Source organism: Drosophila innubila (genome assembly GCF_004354385.1).
Source record: "Drosophila innubila isolate TH190305 chromosome 2L unlocalized genomic scaffold, UK_Dinn_1.0 4_B_2L, whole genome shotgun sequence".
NCBI lineage: Eukaryota > Metazoa > Arthropoda > Insecta > Diptera > Drosophilidae > Drosophila > Drosophila innubila.
The window spans coordinates 2,282,503-2,304,628 of NW_022995372.1; the positions used below are offsets into that span (position 1 = coordinate 2,282,503).

The 22,126-nt window shown below is 34.6% G+C and overlaps 5 protein-coding genes across 8 annotated transcripts; 1 reads left to right on the forward strand and 4 right to left on the reverse strand.

Annotated features, from left to right (window-relative positions):
* Window positions 1–11,008: 11,008 nt before the first annotated feature.
* On the forward strand, window positions 11,009–12,562 carry LOC117782332 (fibrinogen-like protein 1). Of its 3 annotated transcripts, XM_034619427.1 has the most exons (4): window positions 11,009–11,154; window positions 11,207–12,082; window positions 12,200–12,301; window positions 12,360–12,560. In XM_034619427.1, the coding sequence occupies exons 1-4, from the start codon at window positions 11,024–11,026 to the stop codon at window positions 12,475–12,477; spliced, it is 1,227 nt and encodes a 408-aa protein (XP_034475318.1). In that variant the 5' UTR covers window positions 11,009–11,023; the 3' UTR covers window positions 12,478–12,560. The 3 variants fall into 3 exon arrangements, with proteins under 3 accessions (XP_034475318.1, XP_034475317.1, XP_034475319.1); XM_034619426.1 differs by having other exon boundaries at window positions 11,207–12,301; window positions 12,360–12,562; XM_034619428.1 differs by lacking the exon at window positions 12,360–12,560 and having other exon boundaries at window positions 12,154–12,233.
* A 2,140-nt stretch (window positions 12,563–14,702) lies between these two features.
* LOC117782338 (probable proteasome subunit beta type-2) lies at window positions 14,703–15,508 on the reverse strand. The gene is made up of 2 exons (XM_034619434.1): window positions 15,340–15,508; window positions 14,703–15,281 (listed from the first exon to the last, which is right to left on the reverse strand). The coding sequence occupies exons 1-2, from the start codon at window positions 15,434–15,436 to the stop codon at window positions 14,725–14,727; spliced, it is 654 nt and encodes a 217-aa protein (XP_034475325.1). The 5' UTR covers window positions 15,437–15,508; the 3' UTR covers window positions 14,703–14,724.
* Window positions 15,509–15,979: 471 nt separating this feature from the next.
* LOC117779604 (odorant receptor 23a-like) lies at window positions 15,980–17,493 on the reverse strand. The gene is made up of 2 exons (XM_034615842.1): window positions 16,937–17,493; window positions 15,980–16,447 (listed from the first exon to the last, which is right to left on the reverse strand). Exons 1-2 carry the CDS (start codon window positions 17,491–17,493, stop codon window positions 16,024–16,026), a joined length of 981 nt encoding a protein of 326 aa, XP_034471733.1. The 3' UTR covers window positions 15,980–16,023.
* A 1,085-nt stretch (window positions 17,494–18,578) lies between these two features.
* On the reverse strand, window positions 18,579–19,617 carry LOC117782340 (odorant receptor 23a-like). Of its 2 annotated transcripts, XM_034619437.1 has the most exons (3): window positions 19,553–19,617; window positions 19,419–19,494; window positions 18,579–19,102 (listed from the first exon to the last, which is right to left on the reverse strand). In XM_034619437.1, exon 3 carries the CDS (start codon window positions 19,084–19,086, stop codon window positions 18,679–18,681), a length of 408 nt encoding a protein of 135 aa, XP_034475328.1. In that variant the 5' UTR covers window positions 19,087–19,102; window positions 19,419–19,494; window positions 19,553–19,617; the 3' UTR covers window positions 18,579–18,678. The 2 variants fall into 2 exon arrangements, with proteins under 2 accessions (XP_034475328.1, XP_034475327.1); XM_034619436.1 differs by having other exon boundaries at window positions 19,419–19,574.
* LOC117779605 (odorant receptor 23a-like) lies at window positions 19,533–20,140 on the reverse strand. The gene is made up of 2 exons (XM_034615843.1): window positions 19,620–20,140; window positions 19,533–19,536 (listed from the first exon to the last, which is right to left on the reverse strand). The coding sequence occupies exons 1-2, from the start codon at window positions 20,138–20,140 to the stop codon at window positions 19,533–19,535; spliced, it is 525 nt and encodes a 174-aa protein (XP_034471734.1).
* Between the last annotated feature and the right edge of the window lie 1,986 nt (window positions 20,141–22,126).

Consider the following 22,126-nt stretch of genomic DNA (forward strand, 5'->3'; position numbering starts at 1 on the left):
CCTTAGACACCTGTCACCGTCGTTGGCAGTTTGCTTCCTGCAGGATGGCATCCATAGCTTCATAAGGGACAATGAGACACACACTTACACACATACACACACATGCACACACACACATGTGTGTCACATGGCGAAGTCAACAATCAATTGAATCGATTTCATTTTACAAATTGCGTTGAATTTTGTGGTGCAGTCAGCTGCAATTGACGGCGAAGCCAGTGGCAACAATAACGAGCTAACCTCAGTCACAAAAAGAGAGAGAGAGAGAGAGTGCAAGCTATATACATAGAGAGAGAGAGAGAGAGAGAGATAGAGTGAGAAATGTCACTTGTGGTCTGATTTTGATGGTCAATTGCAACAGCTTCTAATTGGAAGTTCACTTTGAAAAGAAAACCAACCTCAAAGCAGCTCAAAAACAAATATGGAATAACTCTTGCAAGATACGAGTATCGATTTATTTTACTATGTAAGCAAAGAACAAGTAAAATATTTCAATATCAAGCCTACGAACTACAGACTCAAAGAATACGCAGAAAACTGATAATTCAAAGAGGCAGTTGAAGCATTTACATGAAGCATTACATTCATTACTTAGAAAACTGTTTAGTTTTTAAGAAAATTAAAAAATGGCATTATCTATGTACTAGATAAAACTGTGTATTTATGAATAACAAATATATTCATTAGCTTTCAGAATGAGTAATGCATTTTAAAATCGGCTTACGCATTCTCGAGTATTAGTGACAAATGTAGACGGACCTCTACAAATATCTAAAAACAAAATATCAAAATTTTTATGATTTCAATAAAAAAAACTACACCCTTTAAAAAAATATTGTTTTTGTCATATGGGGCTTCATCTCCTCGGTAACAGTTTAATTTTGTTGCCTAGTGTTATTTATGCTGTGCAGTTGTATATAAATGTGCTCAATAAACTTTAAATTTTAATAATAAAAATGAATATATTAAATGAATATTATTCATGTAGGTCAGTTTTGCCTACATATAGATTCACTTAAACCCTCAGCACTCTGTGATCGACCAAAAATATGTTTGGCGAAAAATGACGCAGAGAGTGAGTGAGAGAAAAAAGTGAGAGCGAGATGAAAAGAGAGTAAAATAAAATTAAAATTCATTTTAGCTCAGTTTATGGTGTGTGATGTCATGCTGCCCAAAAGTAGCTCAGAGAAGAGAGTTCAAATGTCAGCTCAGCTATCAGTTCCGCTTTTAGCTCTACTCTCCGATTGTCCCATATATAGTTTCTCAACCATTTCTAAATTATTTCGACTTCTCTCTTCATCTGTTATCTGTGTGTGTGTGTGTGCTCAGCGTGTTGTGCGTGTGTATTGGTACGTACGAGCTACTGATTAGAAGCATCCATAGCCTTGACCATCACCGAACTTAATGTGGAATAAAGAACCAAAAAATACTCTGCGAGTAAATCAATGGTTTCCACACTGAGCTTTTTTACTGAACATGTACCTACTAAATAAAAATTAGAAACAAAAATTAAATTAAATATATTCATTAGAGTGCATCGATTTGTATGGGCAAAAAAATTGACAAAAGGTAACCCAAGGTCGAAATTCAATTCTAAGATGTTTCAACAATAAACCATCACACAAAAACACAAACACATTGAAGCGATCGTTTTTTTTGTTGCACTTTAAAAAAAAAGTTAGCCTACACTTTCTCCAGGGTAAACATAGGTATAACTAAAACAAAAATAGATTACTTTCAGTGCAAGCTCGTCGACAAGGCAACAACAAATTACATTCGGATTAGAGGTTTCATTTTCAATTGAGCGTCTCTATTGCAGCTATGCGATATAGTGGACCGATTTTAACCAAATTTGCTCAGGATGTTTAATACCAGCCAAGATGCATATACTATCAATTTGGCTCTGATTTCTAAACAAACAAAAAACTTTTTCGTACTAAAACATAATTTTCGATGCATCGCTCCTATGGCAGCTATATGATATAGTGGTCCGATCCAAAAATAAAAACAAACTTGATCTGCCGTTGGTATTCAGGAACCTACATACCAAGTTTGAAGTCTCTAGCTCTTATGGTTTTTGAAATCGAAGCGTTTAAACAGACGGACAAACAGACGGATAGACGGACAGACAGACAGACATGGCTTCATCGACTCGGCTGTTGATCCTGATCAAAAATATATACTTTGGGGGTCTGCCACGCCCCCTTCTGCCATCTTTCTTCCACAATCTTCCAAGCACATAAATGTTTAAAATTGTTGTTGGTCAGTTTGCTTGCGAGAGCATCGATCAATAGAAAGAAGAGAGAAGACTCTACGCACTTAGTTGTTTGCATGTATTGTCTTTTTGTATTCTTTGTGCCTATATTCTGTGCAAATTGTTTTAGATTGACCAGATTGATTATATGTTTCTCCAAATTTCACAAAACTGATTTTAATAACTTTCTCGAATCGAAATTCATACATTGTTTATTTTCAAACTTAAACCTATTCAAATAGCTAGAAATCTGAAGATTCCAAGACTGTCCCTCTTCAAGTTCAAGCCCCGATAAAGAGCCTTTTTAAATAAGGTTGAGGGTCTGTAGCTGGTATAATCAAAACCCATTTGTCAGCGTCGAAAATGCAATTTAGAATGGGCTCCATAATGTCGCTGCTTAAATCGATTATAAACCATTACAAGCGACGCCCGAGCTCAGTTGGCAATTAATAGAATTTCTTTTTTTTTTGTGGTTTGGGCATCGACAATTTTGTGTAGGCGGTAATTAAAAACTGTGGCGCCAACTGTGACCCAGCAATTGTCCATGGAAATGGAAGTGGAGATGGAAATGGAAATGGAAATGGACATAGACAGAAATCCCTGTAACGTTTTTCGTGGTGGTACCGCACTCATTTTAATTCAAATTGAAGTGGTGTTTTTGTGTTGTGCGAGTAATTAGGACGTAAAGTCGAATCGAAGCACGCTGCCGACTCAAATGACATTTGTCCAGCCCCTCAGTTCCATTTCCTGGTCCCCAAACCTCCAAAAACAAGTCCCCATTCACCCTGTTGGGTGTTGGTGTTGGGTGTGATGAACAATTGGAGATAAGTGTAGGCAAGCATGAAATATTTCAAATAAAGCATCGCGTAGTCCAATCTCCCTCTCTCTTACTCTCTCACTCGCTCTCTTTCTCTATCGCATAAAATGTCGCCATCACGCAATGTTTTCATTTACCTAATCGCCATTAAGGATGGGAACGAAGCATTCGAAGGAATTACACTGAACTACACTGCCTGATTTCCATTGGGGGTACGAGTCATGTAATCGTTTTGTGACTCCGACTTTTGCTTTTATAATTTGTTCGCTAAATTTGATGAACACTCGCTGAACATTGTTGTAGTTTCCAAAGCAGTCAGAGCTGTGGGCGGCAAATGTGGCCAAAGCATTTGAATATTCATACGAAAACTCAGAGGGAAATAGAAAGGGGCCAAAGTGCAGGGAAAAATGGGAGGAAAACTGGAAAATAAAATCTTTAGAGAATATATTACATTTTAAATATTTTATAAAATGTACTTGCATAAAAAAAGGTTTTGATATACCTAAAACATAGAATAAAGTTTTAAAAAGACTTCAGAAATTATTATAGCAATTATATTATCAAACTCTCATATCACCGTTTAAAACCAATCCAAATATAGTCCAAAAGTGATTTATCTAAAAAACAACACATATGTTACTTAAGTAATGAATATTTATGTGATTTTTTCGCTCAAATATTATAGTCATTTTTCTAAAAAATAATTAATTTTTACTGATGGAAATTATTTTAAATTTATTAAACAGACAAAAAATCAAACAAAAAAAATTATTCTTTTGATCTGTTTCTATGTACATACAGTATTTTATCAAAATATTTTTCATTTCTACTCTTTATTATTCATCTTAATTTATTTTTATTTAATTCTAGTTTATGTTATTTCATATAAGTTTATTTATATAAGTTATCAGCATTAAAACACAAACACAATTACAAAATGACGTGAGAGAGAGAGAGAGAGAGAGAGAGAGCATTTAGCTAAAATTAAGTTATGTTATATTCAATTAATCTTGTGCTTTCAAAGCTATGCGTATGCATTATGAATCTAAGGAATAGGATAAGAGTAATATTCAATCCGATTGACACATTAATAAATGTTGTAAAGTGCCATCGACAGTTTTTGGAGCTGTGAAATAGAGTGTTAGTATAAGTATAAGTATTAGTGTTAGTGTTAGAGTGTTAAGTGCATTAGAAAGTTTCGCTCTATATACTGTCGTATTTTTTGTGTTATTTTCTTTTGTTGCTATCAAATATTTTGTGTATTTCCACGCATGGTCAGCACAGTGTCGTTGTTGTTGTTGTTGCAGTAGTTGTTATTGTTGTTGTTGTTGCAGTAGCAGCTGCAAGTCAAACCCGTTGGCCAACAACTTAAATTGAGTTTTCGTCTCCTGCTCCCTATTTTTGGGTTAACTTTGTAACTTTACTTTGCTGTCTTGGATTCACCCGCATTCACATCCGCATCCGCATTCACATCCGCATCCGTCCATGTCCACAGCAGTTGGAGTCGTAATAGCAATTGCTGTCGTCATCGGCGCTGTTGCTGAAGGTGTTCATGCGTGCCAAGAAATCAATAGAAAAACTTTGAAATTACAAAATTGGAAAGAAAACAAATAGTGGGGCGTCCAAAAAGAATATAAAAAAAATAAACAAGCAAACTAAAACACAACTACGAGGGCCAAGAGTACAGCCAGCAAAACTGTTGGTTTTGGCCAGCCCCCAAAGGCAAACAAATCCTCAGACTCTCTGACAAATGCTGAAAAGTTGAACTGCAACTTTTTTTTATAAACACACACACACACACACACACACACACACACACACACACACACATGGCACGCAATCCAGAAGGAGTTTAAGCACATAGAATATTCTATATAGTCGACTAATACATAAATGTGTATTCTCTGGGAAATGCCAGAGCTTCCAACTTGCTAGTAATGTTTCGACAGACCAGAGAAAGAGCTGGGAATTATTGTAGAAAATAGAAATAATAAATAATAGATGCTTTTCACTATTTATATATAATATTTTCGCCTTACATTTATTCTAGGTATTTAAAAAATTGCCAATTTGAAGTACTTGTAAGAAAAAAGCTGAGAAGTATAGAACATAATTTTCACTTGGTCAATTAAAGATATAACAAAATTTTTACAAAATATACAAAAGTATTTCGGGCTTCAAATTAAATAATTCAAGCTTTAAACTTTTACATTACATATAACTAGCGAGTCCAATAAGCTATTCCTTTATCCAGGAGAAGTCAAGAAATAATTATAAAATACTATTTATCAGTTATTTTAATATAATTAATAACTTAAAATAATATTTTCAAGACAATAACTGTACTGACGACTTGCTAGAATATTATTTATATAAATATATATTTAATATATCATACTTTCATCTTACAGAATTGCTAACTTGATAAAAATAGTCCAAAAGTCATACAAATTTATAATGAATTTAATGGTTTTATTTTTAGTATCAAAGTAATAGAATTTAATACTATTGATAGTTGAATGTATACATTCAAGACAACAAAATTACTAACAACTTGCTAAAAAATATTTATAGAGACTGAAGTTAGAAATATAGATATTTTTATACTTAAAGAACTGCAAAATTGATAAAAAAAAAAGTTTAAAAAGGCATACCAATAAAATATGGTCAAATGTTTGTCAAATTAAATAGACTCTTTACACAAACTCTTAACATGATTTTAAAATTTTATTATTACTTAATATATAATCATAATACTAATGCCTAAAGGCAACAACAAAGCTGCCAACCAGCTGGAAATATTGTCAAGTGCTGCGAATTAAACCATTTTTGCAAACTTATAGATACTTTTGTGCTCAATCAAAAGCGAAACACTTTATTCACACTCTCCAAGGGAATGGATTGGTCATTTCTGATGTCACATCTGTCTCCGGTCCATGTAAAACAATGGGGATCTGTACAGTACTAACATAAATTATGTCATCTCCCTCCCTCGCACTCTCTCTCTCTCTCTGGTATTTAAGGCTGGCATTGTTGCAAGTTAAACTTGCCCGTTTTAAACCATCAACCACTTTATGCCACTTGATTTATGCTTGGCAAAATGCAACGAAATAAAATTTGTAACAAAAGGAAGAAATATCGACGCGATCAAATTGAGTGATTTATTGGCTATTTATCGGCATCGGCTCTGGGAAAAGGGCTTGTAACATGATGTAATTTTTAACTGCACATTTACATGACAGATTCAAGGATAGTTTGAACATTTAACGTCCATTTCATGTATCATTTAATTGGATTAAACAAAAGGCGGTCAATTTCAATGCCAGCAAGTGAAACTTAAAAGGGAATTTATAAAGATTGACATAATTGGATAGATTTAAAGATGAAAGTGCAGTTAAAACTCAATACACTGAAGAAAAATAAAACATAAAAAAAATATATATATTTTATAAGAGTTATGTTCCAAGTTTCAATGAATTTCAGCATATAAATTAATACTTTTATGCTATTCAATCGTATTTTAAGCGATTGTAATACAAGTATCATCTCAATTTCTGTCTTGTTGCTTTCTTTTTTATTACTGTAGTAATTCCCAAATGGTTTCAGTCTCAGAGGAATGATATTTAAATAAATGCTTAATCATTTGTAGTACAAGTTTAATTCAAACTCTCTTATTTTCTCTGTACCTTTCTGTTTAATACTTTCAGGTATTTTCTCAGTTTACAACACACCTTAAAATATAAAAGGTGGCAACGCTCCTTAAAGTTTAACCGCAATGAAAAACCATTTGGAACGCAATCGTTGCCGTTAAAATGTAACGTTAATTTCCCAAAGGCATTGCATTGCATATCTAAAACATGCGCCAACTGCCAACTTTGGTCCCCACAGAATGACACCAGAAATGAAAAATAAGGAAGAAAAAAAATTCAGAAAATTGCGTAGGTGTTGCCAAAGGTGTAGGAAAAGGTTCCATTTTAGTCCGACGCATAGTTGGAGAAAGTGACGGGAGAAAAGAAAAATCGAGTTGACATTCTGCTCAAAAAATATGTTAGATGATTGAACAACATTTTAAAAACATTAACAAAAGTAAAAATAGCAATAATAAAAGTCATGCTTTTTTAAAAACATTTCATTAAACATTAAATTATTACATTATAACGTTAAAAGTCAAATTTTTTGTTAGTTTTGACATGATATTTTACGGAAAAATTAAACCTTTTAGAATCAAATTTAAAGTGTCGTTTTCCACTAATTTGGGCACAAGGAGTTGATTAAATGTGAAAATTCGAGTTTAAAAATTTTGAAAAAATAATTTTTTCAAAAATTCAAAGGGAGTACATGATTTTGACGGAAAAAATCGATAATTCAAAATATTTTAAAGTTAATAATCTTTAGAGGCAGAATCAATTCAGAGCCCAAATAATTATTAAAATGACATTCCGCATGAAAATCGGTTTACTTTTGGCAAAGTTATGCTAATTTGAAATCTGGTAAGACTTTGGTCTAACAACTCCACAAGTCAAATTTTAAGTTAGTTTTGACATGATTTTTTACAGAAAAATGAAACCTCTAAGAATCAAATTTAAAGTGTCGTTTTCTACTAATTTGGGCATCAGTAATTGATTAAAAGTGAAATGTCGAGTTTTAAAATTTTGAAAAAAAATTTTTTTTAAAAATTCAAAGGGGGGAGTACATGATTTTGACGGAAAAAAAATCGAAAATTCAAAATTTTTTAAAATTAGTAATTTTTAGATGCAGAATCAATTAAGATGTGAAATAATACTCAAAACGACATTTGGTCTTTGGTCTTTACAAGTCAATCTTTTGGTTAGTTTTGATTTTTTGCAGAAAAATGAAACCTCTCAGAATAAAATTGTGTCGTTTTCTACTAATTTGGGCACCAGGAGTTGATTAAAAGTGAAAAATCGAGTTTAAAAATTTTGAAAAAATTATTTTTTTCAAAAATTCAAAGGGGGGAGTACATGAGTTTGACGGAAAAATTGAAAAATAACATTTTTTTAAAGTTAATAATTTTTAGATGCAGAATCAATTTAGAGACTAAATAAGGATAAGAATGACACTCTGCATGCAAATCGTGTCAGTTTTGGCAAAGTTATAAGAATTTAAAATCTGGTATGACTTTACAAGTCAAACTTTTTTTAGTTTTGACAAGATTTTTTACAGAAAAATAAAACCTCTCAGACTCTAATTTAAAGTGTCGTTTTCGAATTATTTGGCCAGACAGATTAATTATTTTTTTTTTAACTCGGGTTTAGGCTAGTAGGCTTATATCTAATAAATTAATTTAAATTACAAATTGTATACAAAAAAAATGATTTTTGGCATTAAATAGTTCTATTGAAAACTTATTATCATTACCATTGATATTTATTTTATATGGAAAGTTTTAAATAATTATTTTTAACATTAAATTAGCTCATTAACGTTAAGATTTATTTTAATTAGAGAATTTCAACTATGAAAAATTTTGTAAATTAGGAACAACACCGAATACTACCATACTCTATAAATATTTTGATTTCTGTAAAAAAAATGCAAGTGAAATTTCGCACTTTATCAGTGATTGTGATTCTGCACCAAACTAAATGCAAATTGCACAATTTCTGGCCAGAAATGAGCATGTGTTGAGCAAATGGGCCAGGCATATACATAAATTGCTCATACGCCCTGTGAACAGGCATTTTGAGAGCTATGCTGAAATCATGTCCGTAGTCAAGTGCCTAAGATTGGCTGCCAAAATCGCTTTGCTTGGCCAAAAACTCCGATAAAAATGCATAATTAAACAGGCAAGAAACAGGCGCTGAGTCAAAGCGGTTTGCCAGCAAAAAAAAGTGTAGGAAAAATAAGAGAAACCGGAGGAGAGCGGGAAAAGTGAGTCGCATAAATTCGCATTCACCGCATCAAACTCGTAATGTCCGCAAATCTCTGGCTCTCGGCTATTGCAATATTAATAAGCACTCGAAAATGAAAAGGAGTCGAGTTGAGGCCAAAAGCGAAGCAGGCCAGGTCTTTAAGGAATTTTAATGGCCAACCGTTGGGGTCAACAGTGGTAAGGGTTGCCGCAGTTTACCTTTTGCATATTTTATGCTTGAATTTTAATGAAAATTAAATCGAAATGTGCGACACCTGAGTGTACAGTGTACACTGTACACAACGCACTTGCGATTTATATTTAATCCTTTTGGTAACCTTAACACTGTCCTACTGCATCAACTGTGGGCATGGGCGTGGGCGTGGGCGTTGTAGGCGTGGCTGGGTAGCTTTGGCAAATGGCCATGAGCAGCAAATAAAACATGGCACGCTGATTGATGACTTTGACTTTTGGCCATAATTTATCATAGATACCAGGCCGACACCTATTGTTGTTGTTGTTGCTGTTGTTGCTGTTGGCCAGCGGCAACAGATGACGCTCATTCTGTTGAAAAATGTGCACAAAAGTGTCATAAAAGCCGAGCACAACAACAACAACAACAACAACAGCAACAGCAACAAATGACTCTGTGAATGCCGTCGAGGCCGAAAACTAATTGCAACAAATAATAAAAACTAATAGGCTGTCGAAAAGCGAGACTCGCGGGCAAAAGACGTCAGACAGTAGGCAGTATCTGTTGTCAGTTGTATATTCCCCCTGCCCCCATCCCCCAACACTCTCTTGGTTTCTTCTTCTTTAACCCACACACAACATTTTCCAGTGAAAAATGACAACGCAAATGGTTCTGGCGACAAAGACAGCAAAAAGAATGTAAGAGAACTGCAAGCAATGGCAAAGTCAAAGATCATCATCATGAATCATCATCAAAAAGAGAAAGAGGGGGGGAGAGAGTGGGAGAGATGGATAGAAAACAGTTAGACAGTTCCACTTTCAACTTATCCATGTGCAAGTTAATGTCCTGTCAAGAAGTCGCTGCCTCGTTGCGCCCTTAAATGTCACAAATTGCTGGCAAGTCGCGTCTGACAGTGGGCAACAGGGGAAATGCCGAGCAGGGGAAGTGAAGAAGAGGTTAGAGAACTTACATGAGCATTATCTAAGACAAGTCAAAGTTTTTGCCGTACATACTTGTATGAGGTGTGAGAAACGCATTCATTTAACTAAAGTACCTCAAGTGACTGTAGCTGAAATTTGTTTACATTCAAAGTGTATAATATTTATCTCTCTCTCTCTCTCTCTCTCTATGTCTGTCTCTAACTCTTTCGCAATCAACTCAATCTGAAATTTATTATAATAACCAACTCAATATTATAACAGCTCGTATGAGTGCTATTTTATTTATTTATTTACAAGTCGTATGCATGATATTTCTCAATAAATAACAAACTTTTAAGCCGCGGTAGAGCATATATGAATATATCGTTATGATCTTTTAGATATGTTAAAATATTTTTAAAACAGATAGACCGAAAGAGAGAGCAATCAAAAAGAAAAGAGCATTTACTTTCAGCCAAGCCGATAATGAGTTTACTGCTGTCAGTAAGTAGCTGAGAAGAGAGATTAAAAAATCAGCTCAACTATATGTTTCGTTTTAGGCTATACTTTTCTACCAACAAAAGTTCCTCAACCATTTCTCAATTATTTGGATTTCTCTCTTCATCTCTCTTATCACTCCGTGTGTGTGTGTGTGTGTGTGTGTGTGTGTGTGTGTGTGTTTGTGACTCGTGTTGCGCTTGTGTATTGTTGAGTCCAAGTTACTGATTAGACGCGTTCATAGCCTTGACAAAAATTGAACTTGATGTGCAAATAAACAACCAAAAACAAAAAAACTTCTAGAAACATTTCCGCTGGCAACCAAACAAATCATGTGGCAAAAAAAACACTGAAAGTATATATAAAGTATATGTGCATTGTATAATCGTTCGAGAATTCTTTTCTTCTACTTAAGTCAGAATTTGACTCGATCAGTCTTCAAATTCGTTCTGTTTAAATCGGTCGCAAAATGTTGCGAAATATTATTTGTATAATCCTTGTGTTAAATTTATTCGTAACGTTTTCTAAGGCAATTTACATTTCCGAACGCAATGAGACGAAATTACTTCAATCAATTAATGATCAACTAGTCGAATTGAAGTAAGTCTTCGATAATATCGAAAAAAAACTTCCAAACTAATCAATTTCTTAGAGCGAAACAGGGACGTCACGAAATATTGATAGAAGAACTTATGAAATCAATGCACATTCTGGATCGACAAGATAACTTTATGGATGGACTTCTTAAGGCCACTAACATTCAACATCTTATAACGGAACAGGAGCGTCAGGCAAAGCTGATCAATGGAGTTGTTAGGGAATCAGATTTTCAACAACTTAAAGCAGATTTTCAATATCTACGTGCGGAACTGGAAAAGCAGAAGAAGGAGGAAGCTGATATGGATATAAACATGCAAGAACTCAAAAAGGAACTGGAACAACGGAAGAAAAGTGCAGAGGATAAAGAGTCGGACAGTCAATCTCTCAGGGTGGAAAATCAAAACCTTAGAGCGGAGCTAGAAAAACAGAAGAAGGATGCAGCTAATATGGCATCTGATATTCAACAACTAAGAGCAGAGCTGGAAAAGCAGGAAAAAGATGGAATTAAAAAGGAATTTAATAATCAACAACTCAAAGCGGAGCTGCAACAACAGAAGAAATGTGAAGTGGACAATGAATCTCTCCGAGCGGAGGTGGAACGAAAGAGAAAGTTGGTGAATGGACTTGTTAACCCACCTAATTGTACAGAGGCCAAGTCCAATGGGATCAACGAAATACTCCTTCCTAACTTTAGCACTCAATCTTTTAAAGTTGCCTGCGATGTGGAAACTCGGGGTGGAGGATGGACAGTTATCCTGAGGAGGATGGATGGAAGTGTCAACTTCTATCGCAACTGGACTGAGTACAAAAATGGATTTGGAGATCTGAATGGAGAATTCTTCTTAGGTTTGGAAAAAATACACGCAATAACTGAAGAAAGGAGACAGGAGCTTCTCGTTGTTCTTGAGGACTTCGAGGGGGATAACAGGTATGAGAATTATGATGCTTTTGCAATTGGCAACGAGGATCAACAATATGTCTTACACACTCTGGGTGAAGCCACTGGAACTGCTGGCGATTCCCTCACTTATCATCGTGGCCACAGATTTAGTACATTTGATCGGAATAATGATTTTTGGAAAAAGGAAAACAAAAATTACGCCAAAAGCAACACTGGTGCATGGTGGTTCTATGGTGGTCACTACAGGTATGATGTAATGTTAATTGTTTTTTACTGCTTTGTTTATTAACTTCAATTCTTACAGTCACTTATTGGGGAAATATAATGACAACAATTATGAAAAGGGCGTCATTTGGTACCATTTTCGGGGTAATGAGTACTCCCTTAAAACAGCTGTGATGATGATAAGGCCGAGAAAGTGAATATTGATGAAGAATTCACAAGCTGCTTGAATAATTAATTTTAGTGTCTTGTAATATCCCACAAAAAAAACCTCTAAACGAGGTAAAAGTCTAGTGACGAAAGCAATTTCTAGACCCAAAATTTCTGATATCCAATTTTGTGACGAACAAAATTCAGTTTAATCTAAAAATTTTAAATAAAAATATAAATTAATATAAAAAAACGAAAATTGGCATTCGGCACTGTGAGTAAAAAGGGTGATCTTCTTTGTACATAAAAATAACTTTTTGCTTAGCTGTATATATAGTTAGTCGCCTTTCGTACCCTTCGTGCTGCTTTCGTCACTAACGCGAACTGCCGTCCGCAGTGATCTACTAATCTACTATATATTCTAACAAGCATATTTAATGAGAATAAAAATAAAATTAATTGATATTCTCTCTCAATATCTCTCTGCTCGCACTTTTCTCTCTCTCTCTCTCTCTCTCTGTCTGTCTCTCTCTAGCTCTTTTGCTGAACCAATCTGACGAGAAGCAAAAAGACCGACGTATTTCAACTTTAATCAAGATCAGACGGTAAGACAGACTTAAAAACTGCATCTTTAGACATGTTATTCTATTCTGTTTACGCTAAGCACTTAAAAATATGATGGCTAAATCGCAATTGGATGTTTTATCTCATATCGTACTCGAGTTGCATGCAACGCACACTTGAGGCAAGCGAGGGAGGCAACTCGCCAGGAGAGTGACACTTTGGCATGTGCTGCCAATTAGCGTTGCCAACGATGCTCGTACACAAATAAAAAACGCTGACGGCCAATTGCCGGCAACAACAAACCAGCAACCAGCCACAAAAAAAAAAAAAGTAAAAAAAGAAGAGTACCCAATGAGTTGATGCTGCATGCAACCCACAATAATGCCACATAGAGAAACGCGTTGTCGAGTGCATTTTGTTGCAAGCTGTGCAGATTTTTATGAGTTCTGCTGTCGACTGCATGACTGACTGTTCCCTCTTCCCTCCTGTTCCCTTTTCTCTGTTCCCTGTTCTCTTCTCTTCTCTTCCCATTTCAGATGGGGAAATAGAGACATGTTGGCTTTTCAGCTTCCGATTCGCAATAGTTGATGTTACCAGCTGCCACAACATGCAGTGTGTTTGCCAGTGTGTTGCACAAACAGACCCAAACACACACACACACTAACACACACTCACATACAGAAAGAGATAGACTGAGTTGCCACATATGCTAATACATGAACGCAGTCAACCAAAGGATGTTTCCATCTCTAATCTCTACTACAACTGAACACTCCACTTCATCTCCAACTCTAATCCCTGCAACTTTTGCCTCAATTCAAAAAAGTTTTATCGATATAAGTTGGGCAACATTAAATGCGACATTATAAAGCATCCAAATTGTGAAAGACCTATGACCGTTTAGCTTTCTGTCTAGAAAGTTAACAAGAAGAGAAAACAATAAAAGGTAGCATACTTTGGAATAAATATATACTAAAAGCATGTATATAAATTTAAATAGCTTTACTTAAACAAAAGTAAATCTATTGTCGCATATTTTCCATATAGAAAAACCTTTCTCGTGTTGTATTTTAAAAGTGTTTTATATTTATGAATTTATTTATTTACCTATTTTTTATTTATTTAACGTCTTCTTAAAGCAGTCGACGAATGATGCCTTAAATAAAAAGAAAAATTTCAATGACAGGAATTAAATAATAGAAATGAACAATTAAATTACAAAATTTATACTCGTTTTAATATATTTACTGAAAATAAAGGAAAGGTAAATTATGTTGAGTTAAATTTTGTATTTAAATTACATAAAAAAATGTTTTTTATATGGACTTAATTCTTTATAATCTCCTACAAACAAAAATATTATTAAAAAAAAAGATATATATATATATATATTTTATAGTATACATACCAAATATCGAATAATCAATATATAACCTCGTTTTAATTCGAATATTAGTTCGTGTAATCTATGCTTATATTTATATTATTAACTAGCGGATATACATTTTAAATAAATTTGTTTTCTAATTTAAAATATAACAATAATTAATAATTTTTCTAATATTTTGAATGCAACGACTGCTTTTTGGGGTTCTGAAAATATGCAATAATTGTCAGTTATATTTGCTTTATTTTTCTGTGCAAAAATAGTTTATATGTATAATTAATAAAGATATTTATTAAATGGACAAAATCGAACTTACTAAATTTTATGAATTTTCAATGAATGTTTTTTACGTTGTTTTAACAGCAGATGAGAGTGATATAATTAAAGCTTCGGCATCGTAAGAAGCTGGATTTATGGACTGCAATTGACGTGTTCCATTTTTATCCACAACAAACACATCAAAATTGCGCAAATTGATGACCAAACGCTTTTGCACCTCGGTAATACACATCTTGAGTATATTATAGGCCTCGGACTGTTTGAGGTTCTCTCTCCAATATCGCTGAAAGATGCTGCCACAAAATAAACTGCCCATGCCATGTCCAGCATGATTTATTGACTGAGCAGCTCCAAAGGAGTCGATATAATGGAGATCGGGTCCCTCAACCTCATCGTATCCAGCCATTAACATTGACACCTGATATCTCGTATTTGTGCGAATATAATCTGCTAAATTCTTGCGGGTAAAATGCGCTGCAGCACGTGGACTCAAATGATAACCATGGTTTATCTTATATAGTTGCAAATGCTTAGCTATATAGTCGGTAAACTGAAGGGTATCGCCACCATCACCGATTGCTGCCAACATTGAGAATTCCGACAGACGATGAATTTTCGATTGATCTGCAGAATTTTGCTTATTATAATGTGGTTAAGTGAAACGGGAACTCTTCAATCTCACCATCTTTCATAAATATGACAGACTTGGCCTGCATTGTATCGCAAGCCAACATCACAAAATCCGATCCCTTAATGCCCAAAATCGTTTCCATTGCCATCGTTACCTTTAATTTAGATAATTTACCCTTTCAAAATGTTAGGTGTAATCCATAAATTATATTTGAATAAAAACATCAAGAATGCTTGATTAGAAATTCATTATATTTAATATTCCAATAAGTTTCTTAAGATACAGTGGATACATATGGATTAGTAGTTTTTTTTTCATTTTATATTTTTTGAGACTACATTTACAAACTTAGATTTTTGATTCAACTTTCATTGCGATGATGTGCTTAAAAATGATTGTAAATTAAAATTATTACCATCGTAATGAATGTAACATTTTTCATTTCAATCAAAATATTAGAAAAATCGCTGATTTCTAGATAAAAATGATTGTAATCTTTTACAGCTCTGATTAGTATCCAAAATTAAATTTTTTTATATAATTACGTTGACGCTTTAATGTGATATATAATTTACGTTAAAAGACATAAGCATCTTGTAGATCATTTAGATAATCATTACAAAAGATTTGAGGGTTGCTCAATGGTTTCAGAAAGTTAATTTATTAATTTAATATCAATAAAATTTATGATTTTCCTTAAGCAAAGTAAACATAAATATGTAGAAAATTCATAGTTTAATTAGATTCTTTCCCAGTGTCCGCAATTAATGTAAAGAACGAGTAGGCCGCCTTACAGTTGGCCAGAAAGGTGGTCAGGGAAATTGGTATAACGTTGCCGGCCATCAATTGTGGAACCTTCTGAGTTCGAAATGCAAAGGTAATAGCAGTCCTGCGATAGACGATGCTCTGATCAACCCAATTGCTGGTGAAGACCGCATAGTGAAGACGCCCAAATACATGTTCCACCAGGGTTCCATAATAACAGATCGGGAATATTTGCAGGAATAGACCAATGGTTAGGGTTCTATAGTAGAGACGGTCCAGCTGACTGTCTCCATAGAGGACAATTTCACACATGGCAGCTCCCAAATCGATGGCAATCACAATAAACTGAAGCAGCATCGGGGCTGAAAAGATTTCCATGGAAAGGTCAAGTAATCTGAAAGGGAAGAGAAGCAGATCCACAAATAAACAGTTAAGAGGCTTGCATTATTCATATAATATGATTATATCTGATTTTTATTCCCTTCGCTCAAGTATTCTAGTCAGAATTTTATAAAACTTTTTAAAATGAATTCATTATTATTAAAGAAAATTAGTATACATCTATTATTATGTAATTTTCATTATAATAAAATTTATAATAAAAACGGTTCCTGTTTTTCAATAAACCAAAAACAAATCATTTGTTTCTTTGTGCAAATACACTTTATATTTAACAGAGCGTTATTTTTATTCAAATCAGCTCAGCACTGTTTGACTGACCAATCATAAAAGAAAGAGAAAGAAGAAAGAGAGAGACAGAGAGAGAGCTGTCACCTTTCAGCTTAGATTGCAGTGTATCTCAGAGAAGAGAGTTCAAATGTCCGTTCAGTTGATTTAGATATCAGTCCAAAATTTACAGATGGGAACTGAAAATGAAACTTACCTGTAGAGCTGCTGTTGATCTCGAATACAGCTGTAGAGGCGTTGTTCATTAGTTCGTTGATCGCTTTGATCGTAGCCAATGAGAGAGATTCGATGGATGAGCATCTCACAATTCCTAGCTATCAGACAAAGCACCAACGGGGGAAATAGATCATCCACAAAGTTTTGTGAAATCTGGGCAGTAATCGAAAGAAACTGATACAACAGAGCCAGCAAATAGTAAAGCATGGAGTTCTTCCAGTCCAGAGGAAACCAGGTGGGAAAAGGCAGAGTTCGCTTATCCTGAAACAGAAAGGACGATTCCGCGATGACAGCATTAGCTGTATAGGCCAATATGAACATTTTCGATACCAGGCTTAACTCTTTTGTCATCGACTTGTGAATTTTCAGCTCCTCCTCGGTGTCCACTCGTTTGTCCAACTTAACAAGCACTTTCTCGATTTCTTTAACTTTATTTAGCTGCCTTATGTACATCATAAACTTGACCATGGTGGCCAGCGAAATGATGGCCACGATGAAGTTCATCAGATTTTCCTGCGGCAGTTCAAAGCTAAACATTAAAATAACAATTGTTGACGAGAATCCAAAGCTAGCTAGAAGGTTAAACAACACAGCTCTCCAAAACGGATAGGTTTTATATTTCCTTTCATTTAGGTCGACAGCTCCCAATTGTTTCCAAACCCACCAATTAATGCGGAAATACGAGTTTCCATTTTTACTACAGTTGTTTGTCATAACTGTTATAACGTTAGCTTCTCTGACTGAATCTGAATTTGTGTCCGCACCTTTGGCTTTTATACCTGGATATCTGCCTGTAAAACACGTGCAACTAATTTGCACAATTATCGACATCAAAGGAACTGATAATTGAGGTGTGTGCATTGCAAAAAGCTGAAATTTTCAAGGACGATCAGATTTAATTGTGAGTTATCAACCATATGCCACAGTGCAAATGTGGCGACACCTATCGATTGATTTTATTAATTACAATTCATTAGCAAAGCAATTGAAATTAGAATATAAAAGAAATTCAATCTAGAAATATTGTAACTGGCCAGCCATTTTTGAATAACTTCTTGATTATCATGATAATACTCTGCACACTTTGGGTTCTAAGCTCAAAGCCACCAACGTGCCTAATTTTATATATTTTACATTTTTTCTATTCTTAGCCCTTTCACACTTTTCTTTTAAATTAAATAATTCCCCCATTATCCACTTTTGTCATACTTATTTACCCTTGACTTTTTCAAAATCGTTAAACTATCATAACTTTGTCAAATCTTAGCCGATTTCCTTGCGAAATCGAAATTTTTATTAATAGGCCAAATATTAATTCTGCATAAAAATTGAAAAACTCATTTTTATCTATTACTGGCTATTTTTTCCTTACTTATTCTTTGACCCTTTTTCCAAAATTTACACTGTCATAATCTGGTCAATTTTGTTTTTATCGATTTCCTTGTGTCAATTTTATCATTATTTGACCACTTATATAATACTGGATTATATTTTGGAAACCTCTACTTACTCTTGACATTTACTTTCCTTTGATTAAGAGTGAGTATTGTATTTATATTTTCAGATTCATGACAAATATAAAATATTGTTTACATTTTAAAAGTTAGATAGTCTGGGGAGTTGCCAGTTGTAGAGATTGATCCAAAATTTGATGTAGAGATTGGGAAAAACCCAGAAAAAACCCCAATTAGATCAATTGCAAATAAGTTTAAATTAGCTTGCTTAAAGGTTTTTCTGCCCAGTGTCCGCAATCAAGGTAAAGAACGAGTAGGCCGCCTTACAGTTGGCCAGAAAGGTGGTCAAGGCAATTGGTATAACGTTGCCAGCCAACAATTTGGGCACCTTCTGTGTTCGATATGCGAAGATAATGGCAGTCCTGCGAAAGACGATGCTCTGATCAACCCAATTGCTGGTGAAGACCGCATAGTGAAGACGCCCAAATACATGTTCCACCAGGGTTCCATAATAACAGACCGGGAATATTTGCAGGAATAGGGCAAAGATAAACGTTATATAGTAGAGACGCTCCTGCTGATTTTCGACATAGAAGACGATTCCACACATGGCAGCCCCCAAATCGATGGCAATCACAATGAACTGAACCAGCATCGGGGCTGAAAAGATTTCCATGGCGAGCTGAAGCAGTCTGAAAGAGATGAAACCCAGAATCATTGGCTCGGCATTCATAAGGCATTTCAATTTAATATATTTGAATAATTATTTTAGAAAATTGCATGTTTGTTCATAGATAACAAATTAATTATAACTTTCAAAGAAATTGTTGAGTAGTAAGTAGTCTAATCTGTATGAAATTAAATCATGTTATTTAGCAGGACTGATAATTGACTAAGCACAAATTAAATGAAATTTTTAGCGGAAAGTCCTTCGTGTTTTTAATTAATTAATTTAATCAAATTAGAGTCCTATTAAAAGGGAATAGATAACTTTAAGCTGTAACTTACCTGTAGAGCTGCTGATGATCTCGTATGCAGCTGTAGAGGCGTTTCTCATTAGCTCGTTGATCGCTTTGATCGTAGCCTATGAAAGAGATTCGTTGAATGAGCATCTCACAATTCCTAGCTATAAGACAGAGCACCAATGGGGGAAATAGATCATCCACAAAGTTTTGCAAAACCTGCGCAGTAATCGAAAGAAACTGATACAACAGAGCCAGCAAGTAGTAAAGCATGGAGTTTTTCCAGTCCAAGGGAAACCAGGCGGGAAAAGGCAGAGTTCGCTTATCCTGAAATAGAAAAGAACTTTCCGCGTTTACGGCTGCAGCTCCATAGGCCAATATAAACATTTTTGATACAAGGCGCAACTCTTTGGTCATCGACTTGTGCATTTCCAGCTCCTTCACAAATTCCACTCGTTTGTCCAACTCAGCAAATACTTGCTCCATTTCTAGTACCTTATTTAACTGCCTTGTGTACATCAAAAATTTAACCACGGTGGCCACAGAGGTGATGGAAATGTTAAAGTTCATCAGATTATCCAGCGGCAGTTCGAAGCTGAACATAACCATGAGAAGGGTTACCGGATATACGATGGTGACCATAAAATTGAACAGCAAGGCTCTCCAGAACCGATAGCTTCCATATTTTCTTTCATTCAGGTCGACAGCTCCCAATTGTTTCCACACACGCCAATTAATGCGGAAATAGTCAATTCCATTGTTGGCCATAACTGTTATAGCGTTAGCTCCTCAGGTTGACTCTGAATTTGCGGAATGACCTTTGTCTTTTATACCTCGACATTTGCAAAAAAAAAATTGCGCAATTATCGACATCAAAGAAAAGGATAATTATGGCGTGTGAATTGATTTTCAACTTTAAGCAAGGTCAAAAATCAGTTTTAAATGTGAAATCTTAGCCATATGCTACAGTAAAGCAACTGACGATATTTTTGGCCGAAAAACTTTAAGAACATAAAGAAAATTGTGTACAAATTTTGATAATCATAAAACATGTAAATTTAAAAAGGTTATATTTATATTAAAATGACATAGAATTTTCCCAATGAATTTCACCGATTACGTAAACACCTAGGCAAGTTGTTAAGCTAAAGAATCGAGCTGACGAGCACCATCCTTATCGATTATAAAGACCTCGAAGCTACGAAGATTGACGACAAAGCGATTCTGAATCTCTGAGAAACATTTCTTTAAAATTTCATAAGCCTGCTCGCAGTTTATATCTGGCTTCCAAAAAGTTCTCAAGATGCTTTTACAAGTTCGATGACCAAGACCAAGGCAAGTATAGTTTGATTTCAATAATGATCCCATTTGATCGATATGATGAAAAGTTGCTTGAAGTTAATTGAAAGTTAATTGAAAGTGAATGTATGAAATCTAAGAAAAATTTGATGTGTTCAGCACAGCCTAATGTTTTATTGAAATAAATGGTTTCATTTTCTTTTAACTTGATTTTATATATATTTGTTTAAAGTACACAAAAGGTGAAGTAATGAATTCAATACAATTTCTATTAGATTTTGTGCATCTATGCGAATTCTTTACATAAGCTTTGACTGTGATAGATATGATTTAAAATAATTCATTATAGCGATAAATAAATGCATTTTTGTATACGAACTTTTCTCATCTAGCTGAGTTATTTGTTCGCTTTAGGCAAGTGCCACTGTATAGAGTTTGACAGTTGTGTGGCAGCCATGGTCAATTTCCCATTGACGCCTGATGCAATATTACCAGAATGTGCAATCGCTCTTTCTCTCTCTCTCTCTCTCTGTTTTTCGAGTGGCTCATTCCGTAATGCACTACAGGGTGGTCCTGTTGGTGGTGCGTAGTTCGGTTGGGGCTACTGCTGCTGTTAGTGATGGTGGTACTTAAAAAGCACTTTAATATGACAATAATTTTCAGCTTTTCCGCACTTGAACACGCTTTCAGCCATTCGACATTGGGTTTTTCATTATACTGCTTCATTTAACTGTCTCTCTTCCTCACACTCTCCCTCTCTTTTTGTCTGTCTATTGTTTGAAATTTTAATGTGATGGAAATGTGCGCAATACTGAATAATTATCACATCCTATTTTTTGAAATGAAGAATACATATATTTCCGCAATTAAAAGCATATTTTTGTAGTACTCTTAAAATTAATGACGTCACATTTAACAGAATTGTTTTTGGCTTTTCAATCGTTTTACAAATTATTTACGCTGTTATCTCACTCAGAATTATACAGCGATAATAAAAAAGAAACCCACATCATTATACCTTTCTTTGATGGATTATTCGCTTTTCTTTTGAATCGTTTGGTTTTCGCCGTATCCGTTCATTTAATACTGATGATTTTTCCTATGAACATCACACTTATTTCACGCTTTTTCCCAACGAGTTTAACAATATCGTTAACTTTAAGAATATCAAGTATGTTTTTAGTTGGGTTTTTCCTAAGCGCTCTCGTATTTCGACTTGCGTTTAAAGTACTTGTGGCTAGAATCTCCTTGTCGAAGACTACGTCCATCAGAGCTCGTAGCGCCAAAGAAGGGGAATCCCAGTTGATATGCTGGAACACGGCTTTATCGAACTTTGTCTGGTTGAATCCAATTGAAAAGCTCTGCCCGTTGACCTACGCTTGGCTTTCCTATTGCCCGCTACGATCTCTACGTTCTCCCCAGAATTTGGATCCATATCTTAGTCATACAGCAGAT

Bases quoted from the DNA above. Each gene is read 5' to 3' on its own strand.
- LOC117782332 (XM_034619426.1), top strand. From the start codon at position 11,024: ATGTTGCGAAATATTATTTGTATAATCCTTGTGTTAAATTTATTCGTA. The intron at 11,155-11,206 runs GTAAGTCTTCGA...TCAATTTCTTAG, and splicing joins GATCAACTAGTCGAATTGAA to AGCGAAACAGGGACGTCACG. The intron at 12,302-12,359 runs GTATGATGTAAT...CAATTCTTACAG, and splicing joins TTCTATGGTGGTCACTACAG to TCACTTATTGGGGAAATATA.
- LOC117782338 (XM_034619434.1), bottom strand. From the start codon at position 15,436: ATGGCAATGGAAACGATTTTGGGCATTAAGGGATCGGATTTTGTGATG. The intron at 15,282-15,339 runs GTGAGATTGAAG...AAAATTCTGCAG, and splicing joins TGTCATATTTATGAAAGATG to ATCAATCGAAAATTCATCGT.
- LOC117779604 (XM_034615842.1), bottom strand. From the start codon at position 17,493: ATGTTTAGCTTTGAACTGCCGCAGGAAAATCTGATGAACTTCATCGTG. The intron at 16,448-16,936 runs GTAAGTTTCATT...CTTCCCTTTCAG, and splicing joins GATCAACAGCAGCTCTACAG to ATTACTTGACCTTTCCATGG.
- LOC117782340 (XM_034619436.1), bottom strand. From the start codon at position 19,522: ATGCTCATTCAACGAATCTCTTTCATAGGCTACGATCAAAGCGATCAA. The intron at 19,103-19,418 runs GTAAGTTACAGC...CATCTCTTTCAG, and splicing joins GATCATCAGCAGCTCTACAG to ACTGCTTCAGCTCGCCATGG.
- LOC117779605 (XM_034615843.1), bottom strand. From the start codon at position 20,140: ATGGCCAACAATGGAATTGACTATTTCCGCATTAATTGGCGTGTGTGG.